This window comes from Sceloporus occidentalis, unplaced genomic scaffold, assembly GCF_023333645.1.
Source record: "Sceloporus occidentalis isolate IW3139 unplaced genomic scaffold, rSceOcc1.0.p SCAF_3, whole genome shotgun sequence".
Lineage (NCBI taxonomy): Eukaryota > Metazoa > Chordata > Lepidosauria > Squamata > Phrynosomatidae > Sceloporus > Sceloporus occidentalis.
In genome coordinates this window covers 5,115,530-5,124,735 of record NW_028316983.1, presented here as the reverse complement: position 1 = coordinate 5,124,735, position 9,206 = coordinate 5,115,530, and the positions used below count along the sequence as shown (strand labels likewise).

The 9,206-nt window shown below is 44.1% G+C and overlaps 1 protein-coding gene across 1 annotated transcript in view; it reads right to left on the bottom strand.

The window, feature by feature from the left end:
• Positions 1 to 668: 668 nt before the first annotated feature.
• SCRT2 (scratch family transcriptional repressor 2) overlaps positions 669 to 9,206 on the bottom strand; it is a 40,925-nt gene continuing 32,387 nt past the window's right edge. The window contains exon 2 of the mRNA XM_089518447.1: positions 669 to 2,889. Within this exon, the coding sequence (XP_089374573.1) occupies positions 2,180 to 2,889 (710 nt within the window). The 3' untranslated portion in view covers positions 669 to 2,179. The remainder of the gene's footprint in view (positions 2,890 to 9,206) is intronic.

Sequence of the window (9,206 nt, the reverse complement as noted above, 5' to 3'; positions counted from 1 at the left end):
CACTCTTTGTTAAGTAGACCTAATTAAGCAGATGTTTTAGAACACAATCACCTCTTCACATTTGCGGCTTTGACTTTTGCAGATTTGATTAATAGGCTCTCCTTAGGAATCTCTAGGTCCTCCAGAGAAATTCTACTGGACGTTGACCATCAAGTTGCACTGAGGATCTAAAGATTCCTAGAGAAAACACTTCTCTGGACATGTGTAGGTCCTCTAGCATGATTCTATGGTCACATTCTGGGAGATGTTGACCATAGAGTTGTGCTGGAGGACCTAGAAATTCCTAGGGAGGTGTTCTCTCGGGTTTGAAAAGTACTGCTTCTTTACAGTTGTTTCCACTTTCACAGGGGTCCTGTGCTCCTACCAGAGAAGATGGGGGGACCATTGTATTGCCCTATACCACTATTTTTCCATCAGGGTTACAGGCTGGTCTTGTACTAGAGTAATGTCTGGCTTGAATTTACATTTGTCCTTCAGCTATATGGGAAATTAATGTGGATGTTCCTTCTTGGTGGTGACAGTCAACAGACTGTTGTAACCCATCACACCAGTTCTGGCAATATGCATGTATTAACCACTGAAATTCCTATCTCCCTCCCCTCTGGCTGTTCTTGCGCATCTCAAACTCTTCATTCAAATGCACAAAAATCCCATTTTACTACACCTAATAGGTTAATCTCTTCCTTGCTTGTAAAAACTTGACTTTTTAAACCAATCATTCACCTAACCATTCAATACCTGACCTTTGACAGCTCCACAAATAACCCCATTCTTGCAACAACCCCTCTTGCAAACTTTCACAGCTTAGGCATTGGTTCTTGTACTCCCAAGACAATCATTTCCCGAAGGGCAACACTGAAGAGTTTCGTTCTTCCCCCAAAAGGGGAGAAGGAGCAGCACTCAAATAAATACTGTAAATAAATTAAATAATAAATAGACCCAGATCCCCCCCTAAAAGTTTTCTGAAAAAGAGAGAAGAGATCCCATCTTTCTTCTTCTCTTTCAGTAATCCTGAAAAACAGTCAAGCGTCATCTTGCTTATGAGAATTTCCAAGGTGTCTCTCAGCTCTTTCTAGCAAGATTGGAGTTATTGCTTCAGCTGATGATATGGAGATGGAAGGAGAAAAAAGGAAACGGGGTGAAAATGTCATTGGACCTCAGCATCAACTGTTGATACCCTTCAAAAGCCACAAACGTGTTTGACGAAGGAAGAGATTCCATCGAATTGACAGCCTCCAAGGTTTTCTCCAAGAGCATCCTTCCTGTAACTCAATGACTTGCAATTTGTTCCCGAGGTCCTATTTGCTTCTCCGAGTTTGCCACACCCTCCAACATTTCACAGAGGGAAAAATTGGGACACGTGTGGCCAAGCAACATCCCATCATGGTCAAGATGGCAAAAGTTATTAATGAGGAAGAACAGACAAGTGAGGAGAGGCTGCAGCAGTTTGTTTTTGCCTGAGTCTACAGGGAAGGGCAAGATTGGGTCCACTCCTCTCCCCTCCGCCCTGCGGAGTTAATTGAGTGCCAACTACCATATACACTCATGTATAAGTCAAGGGCAGGTTTTGGGACCCAAATTATGGATTTAGATATAATCCATGAATAAGTCAAGGGTAAAACTTAGGGGCATGTAACAAAGGATATAAAGGACAAAACAAAGGAAAACGATGCCAAAGAATGCTACTCTTTTCCTGCTCAGATATTCAAAGAAGCCAGAAGTAATGCCATGGTGGAGTACATAGAAGGGTTGGTGCTTCTTTTAGGTATTCCCTGGACTGACTAAATTCTCACTTTTCACCACTCTGCTGAGAGAAAGAGATGGTTCATTTTTTAAAATAAGAGTTAAAGTACAGAGTTGACACTGACCCATGGACAATTCAACCCAGGTTTTGGGGGTCAAATTTTTCCCTAAAATTTCTAGACTTATACATGAGTATATACAGTAGTTTCCCATTCTGAATGCAGTCTGCAGAAATTGGAGTAAGCGGAGGATGAAGGCGGAAGTGGTAGGAGGCAAGAGAAACCAGGACATTTTAAAAGCAGCTGAAAAAAATGGGATGCCAGAGGATTAGTTAGGTTGCACTCATTTCTCCCTTTGTTGCTTTCTCTCCCTCTTAGCTTCAGATCCCTGAATGTGGCCGATGCGGGACTCCTTTGCCCTCCCAAGAAAGGGCCTCTCAGTCCTCCATTTCGCAACTGTGCTCAGCCCCCTTGAAACAGGCCGACTCGTAGTGCTTGTTGAGGTATGACTTGAGGGCGAAGGTCTTCTCACACTGCTTACACTTGTAGTGCTTGAAGGCCGAGTGGGTCTGCATGTGGGCTCGCAGGTTGGAGCGGTCGGCAAAGGCCTTCCCGCAATGGGAGCAGCCAAAGGGCTTCTCACCCGTGTGGGATCGCATGTGTCCTTGCAACAGCCATGGCCGGCTGAAAGCCTTGCCACAGACCTCACACTTGTGTTTGAGGTTGTGGGTCAGGATGTGCATGGCCAAGGCTGGCATGGAGACGTAGGCTTTGCTGCAAGTCGGGCACTTCCTCGCCATCTTGCTGTCCAGGCTGCGGTGGGTCTGCTTGTGCCGGCTGAGGTTGGATGAGGTGGCATAGGTCTTGCCACACTCGTTGCAAGAGTGGCGGTGGCTCCCTCTCCGTGGGCCGTCACTCCGCCGTCGGGAACGCCCGTCGGTGATGAAGAAGGCATCCATGGAGTAGCTCTCAGTGACAGCAGCTTCGCCATGGAAGTAGTGGGAGGAGAGGCTGGACTGGGGGCTCTCTGGGTCACTGTAATCCTCATGGATCGGGACATAGATTGGGTCTGAGGAGGGCAAGCGGAGCCCCGGCTTCTTCTTTTCATTCTTATAGCTTGACGATGAAAGGCAGGTCTGGACATAACCTGTGGAGAACAAGCAGAGACATTGCAAATGGTGCCATTGGTTTAGTAATAAACTAATTTAAACAAATAACTCAATTAATTTTAAGTGCATTCAATAAATATATAAATAAATGGGTCCTGAGAGCCAGCATGGTATGGTGGTTTGAGTGTTGGATTACAGCTTTGGAGATCAGGGTTTGAATCCCTGCTCAAGCGTAAATACCCACTGGATGATTCTGGGCAGGTCACACTTTCGCAGCCTCAGAGAATGGCAATGGCAAAACCCCTCTGAAGAAACCTGCCAAGAAAACCCTATAACAGGTTCACCTTTTGGTCACCATAAATCAGAAACAACTTGACAGCACACAACTACAAGAACAACATTAACATATAATATATTGTGTTATAGGTAATACATTATTAATATGTATTAAAATTGAAGCACACAACAACAGTGACAGTACTGTATGTATTAATTAATATGTGCCATACATTTCTCCCAGTGTGGGATTCACGCTGCCATACAGAGCAGATTAAAACAAAAACTGTTGTCGTTGTGATGCAAAGGGATCTTGTAACTCGTCATACTGTTCAACGCCATTTTCGTGATCTTCAATCTGTTGACTCTAACCATCTTGGTCAGACCCTGGATTCATCTCTCTCTTCCCTAAATCTCGGGGATTCTACTGATTCAGCAATGTCTTTATTTAACTCCACTCTCTCCTCGACTCTTGACCATTTTGCCCCTGTCTCTGTACGCACTTCTTCCTCTAAGACTAGGCCTCTGCCCTGGCTTACCCCCATCATCTAGTTTCTCCGGTCCTGCTCTAGAGCGGCTGAACGTCTTTGGAGAAAGTCCAAACAGTGGGCTGCTTTTATCCACTACAAATTTGTTCTTTCTTCCTTCTCACGCGCCCTGTCTATGGCAAAACAGAATTATTACAAATCATTGATCTCCGCCAATGAGAGGCATCCACAGCGTTTGTTTTCCACCTTCAACACTTTGCTTAAACCTCCCTCTCATCCTGTCTCTTCATCATTCTCTCCTAATGACTTTGCTAATTATTTCATCTCTAAGATTACCACTATTCGCTCTGAGATAGTCTCCCCCCCCCCCCCCGATTCTTGTCCTGCTCTTAATCTTCTATTGCCCTCACCTAAAAAAATTTCTGTGTTTCCTTCTGCCTCTTTGGATGAACTCTCTACACTTCTGAACTCTTCCAAACCTGCAACCTGTTCTCTTGATCCAATTCCTACTCGTCTTCTAATCTCTATAGCTCCCTCCCTTCTGCTCTCGCTTCTCCATATCTTGAATCTCTCTCTCTCTCTCTACAGGCTTCTTTCCGTCAGACTTCAAACATGCTCTCATTTCCCCAATTCTGAAAAAAACTTCTCTTGACCCCTCCTCTTTGTCTAGCTATCGTCCGATTTCTCTTCTTCCCTTTCTTTCTATGGTTTTGGAACAGGTTGTTTATTCTCGCTGTCTTGAGTTTCTTGAAGCCAACTCCATCCTCGATCCCTTTCAGTCTGGTTTCCGCCCAAGGCATTCTACAGAGACAGCTCTCACTAAGATCTCGAATGACCTTTTACAGGCCAAGGCTAATGGCCTTTACTCTGTTCTCATCCTTCTTGATCTGTCTGCAGTCTTTGACACTGTTGATCACTGTCTCCTAATTGACATACTCTCTGACCTTGGGTTCTCAGACTCTGTTCTTGACTGGTTTAGATCTTACTTGTCTGGCAGATCTTTTGCAGTAGTTGCAGGGGGCCAGACTTCTTCTCCTGCTCCCTTATCTGTTGGAGTTCCCCAGGGCTCTGTTCTGGGTCCCCTTCTGTTTTCTCTCTACACACTGTCCTTAGATAAACTCATTAGTTCTTTTGGTTTTTCCTACCATCTGTACGCTGACGACACCCAGTTGTATATTTACACCCCCGACCTTTCTCCAAGGCTTGAACAGCAAGTTTCATCATGTCTCACAGCTGTCTCGCAGTGGATGCGCCATCGGCGTTTGAAGCTCAACATGTCCAAGATGGAGCTTCTTGTCTTTCCTCCTAAGCCCACCCTTCAACACTCCTTTTCTGTCTCTGTGGTCAACATTTCTATTCAACCAGTCCAGCAAGCCCGCAGTCTTGGTTTTATCTTTGACTCTTCTCTGTCGTGTATCCCTCAGATCCAGACCACAGCCAAGGCTTGTAGATTCTTTTTGTACAATATTGCCAAAATCCGACCATATCTCTCCACCTCTACTGCCAAGATCCTGGTCCATGCCCTAGTGATCTCAAGACTCGATTACTGTAACGTCCTCCTGGCTGGGCTTCCTCTTTCTCACCTCCGTCCTTTAATCTCTGTTCAGCATTCAACTGCACGCATTATCACTTCCACCCACCGCTCTGACCACATCTCTCCTGTGTTGGCATCCCTTCACTGGCTCCCCCTCCCTTTCCGCATTCAGTATAAGTTCCTGCTGTCGACATTTAAAGCCCTCCATGGGCTGGCCCCTCCTTACTTATCAGACCTTCTTTCTCCTCACCTTCCCACTCGGGCCCTCCGTTCTGGTAGTCAAGGTCTGCTGTCCCAGCCCAGGATTTCCTCTGCCCCATCTCGGATTTGCCCCTTTTCACTCGCTGCCCCTCACTCCTGGAACCTTCTTCCCTCGTGAGACACAAGGGCCATCACTTATTTAACCAGCTTCAAAACAGAGCTGAAGACCATCCTGTTCAGAGAAGCATTCCCAGGCATTGCATAATTGTCACCTGCTATTTGATGTTCTTTTGATGCCTGTTTTATCAAACCATTTCCTGTACTGCTATGTACTGTATATGTATTATCCTACTTGAGAGTATGTATTTTCCCTGGATGAAGATTAACCTTCCATTTTGAAACCAAGCCCTCCCTCCAGTCCATCTGCCTTGGTCCAGGCCTCAGAGGTAGAGAGGAACTGCTGGACCTCTTACCCTTTCCCTCCACCACTCCCTTCTCCTTCTGTGTCATGTCTTTTTAGATTGTAAGCCTGAGGGCAGGGAACAGTCTAACTAAAAAGATTGTATGTACAGCGCTGTGTAAATTTACAGCGCTTTATAAATAAAGGTTAATAATAATAATAATAATAATAATAATAATAATAATAATAACTGTTGGAGTATCAGCATCAATGCTTGTGTGTAGCTCTATGTGTTCCTTGAGAAGGGGGTGTCTTCTACACAGGAACACTGATATATATCTCTATGGTCCTTTGGTCAGTGTGACTATGAAGAGGTCACTTCCAATACCCCTCCTTTTTATGGGGGTCAATAAAGTTTATTGCTCTTTGTTCAGTCTCTTCCTCTCTCTACTCTCACCAAGCATGGATGCAAAAACCAGGCTGTGCTACTAAAGATGTTTTTCTTCTTACTTACACACATGAGAGTCAGCTCTAGAGACTCTTCGACCAAGCATAGTTTTCTCTACCGAATATTTTTGTAGAACATAGATGTAACAATAAAATAAGTTTCTTTTTACCTACCAGTGTATCCTGTTTATTTACCAGAAGCTCAGATCTAGATTTTTACCAAATACCTGTGGAGTACACACTTATTGCTGTGTTGCTGCTGCTGCTGCTAATCTCCTTTTGACCACAAATAACCAAACTATTTTTTTTTCTAACAGTAACTAACAGTGCATCTCCTTCATGTATCTGAGGAAGTAGACTAGTCTCAAAGATGGTACAAGATCCCTTTGCATACTGATATTCCAGACTTACTGTCTGCAAAACGTGAGTGATCTGCTGCTGTGCAGTGCTGAAATAAGTTACTTTTTGTACTATAGGACTCAGAATCTTGCACCCAGCGTGGCATGGGAACTTTCCCCAAAGCTCCCAGAATCCCATAGATTCTGGATGGGGAAGCACTTTATGGATGGGGCAGCACTGATGAAAATGATAGCCATGGGCCTACCAAAGAAAAGTGGGGAGTAGGATTTGCAGATGTCAGGGTCTGGCCCCACTTCTGTGGGCCTCAATGCAAAGGAAGGGATCTCAGGGTGAGAGTACCACCCTGGAAAGGAAAGGCTTTGTTGCAGTGGCATCTCTAGGGTTGGTGTCACCCGGTGCAATAACTCATGGTATCATCTCCCTCACTGACCTCATCCCATACCACACCATGCAGAATCATTAGCAATGTTTTTTACACTATCATTATCCATAACTCACATATCACTGAATGCAATGGTCATAGTTGTGACATAAACAACTAGCCAAATTAAAGCTATCCCTTTAAATTACAATCGCATACACACAGCCATAATGTATTTGCATGCACATATTTTCGTGTGGTTAAAATGAAAATTTGGAAGGATGTGATGTTTTTAAAGAACATTTTGAAAGACTTTAAAAATAAATTTAGAATATTGCATTTTCAGCGCTGTTTACGCACAGTTCTAAATATACACTGGACTGACTATGTGACAAATGTTGCTGTCCTTGAACAAGCAGGGATCACCAGCATTGAGGCCATGCTACTGAGGACACAGTGAACTCGCCACGGGTCAGCGTAAGAGGGGCGCCCCAAAGAAGAGATACAAGGACTCCCTGAAACAACATCTCAGGCTTGGCCAAATTGATCACCAACAATGGTCCACCTTGGCCTTGCATCGGGAGGCATGGAGACACACTATTCACGATGCTGCAGCCTTTTTTGAAAGCTCACGCCGAACGAGTCTCAAAGAGAAATGACAATGCAGAAAGAACCACAACCCGGAAACATCACCCAAGGAGATTCTCTGCTGTGCTTTCTGCAACCGGACTTGTTTATCTCAGATTGGCCTTTTTAGTCATCAATGCACTTGTAGAAAGCGCGGGATGAGTCCTTCCTGAATCTTCATTCGTGAAGTAAAGCCAGAGAGAGTTATAGTTTTAGGAAATTAGTCTATTTTAATATTTTATAGTGTGGTGTTTTATCGTTTGTTTTTGATTATAGGTGTTTGATGTACCACCCTGTGGTGGAAAGGTTGTTATAAATAAACATTATTATTATTATTAGTAGTTATGTTTTTCCCCCCCGGGTACGTGGCCATGTTCTAGAAGCGTTTATTCCTGATGCTTTGCCAGAATATGTGGCAGGCATCTTCAGAGAAGATGACAGCTTCATTCTCTGAAGATGCCAGCCACAGATACTGACAAAATGTCAGGAATAAACTCTTCTAGAACTTGGCCACATTGTCTGAAAAACCCACAAAAAGCTATGGATGCCGGCCATGAAAGCCTTTGACTTAACATTATTAGTGTTATTAGTAGTAGTAGTATTTTTAAAAAATTAAAATTATTAATTTTTTTAAAAAGTGCAATTAAATTTTTTAAAAGACTAGGATCTCTCCTTTCTCCTTCCACTGAACTTTGCCCCATTCAAACAGTCTCTTTGGTGTTTTGAAGGGAAGCAAGTGAACCTCACAGGCCATTTCTGCAAAAAGGCAGATATTTGGAGAGCAATGGTATCACCCCCACTTTGCATGTCACCTGGTGCACCATGCACTCCAGCACTCCCCTTGTGACACCCCCAGCTTTGTTGTTGTTGTTGTTGTTGATATTATTATTTTTTTAAAACCTGTGTTTTCTTGGTTTCCATTGCTGCAGGCTGCATTGAGGGATGGCTGCAGACTCTTGCACAACTTTTGTCACCTTTCTGTTGGACTGTCGAAGCTACAGCCAAAAGAAAGCTCTTTTCCATCCTCTGTCCTCTGAGCTATGGTTGTTGTTATTTATTTATTTGTCACCTTTCTCCCAGTATAAGGACTCAAGGTGACTGGATTGCACTAATGTTAGGTCTGCTAAGTCTGAAAACAGGACATGCCCCCAGGCGCAATGCGGGGAGGGTGGGTTTACAGGTCTGTGTCAGCAGAATGCAAAATACATTTATTTGGAAATAACGAAGCCAAGGGATTAAGGGGAAAGAATTCTCTTTCTCTCTCTCAGAGCTAATTTCTTTTTCAGAGGAGCAATAGAAGCCAGCTATTTCTGCCAGCAAAGAGCAGATAAGCCTCGGATCGAGCTCAGCAAACAAAGGAACATCATGCACACAGTCCCACCGCAATAGGAGAGGCTATGGATGTGCTTGTCTTTCCTTCTCTGGGGAAATAAGAGGAACTGAAGTGGAAAGGAGGTAGGTAACCTCTTTTGCAGGCCTTTCTTGTCCAATTTCCTCTCTACTGATGAAGGGAGAAGCAGAGGCGAGATGGGTCAGCACACTTGTCTGTGTCTGAGTGATGCCAAAAATAAATCAAAAGGAATTGGATAAAGTTGGCTGCCAAACAGCCCAGCAAAGCTTTCCTCAATGGAATGGCTTACAGAGGTGCTGGACCCATGCTT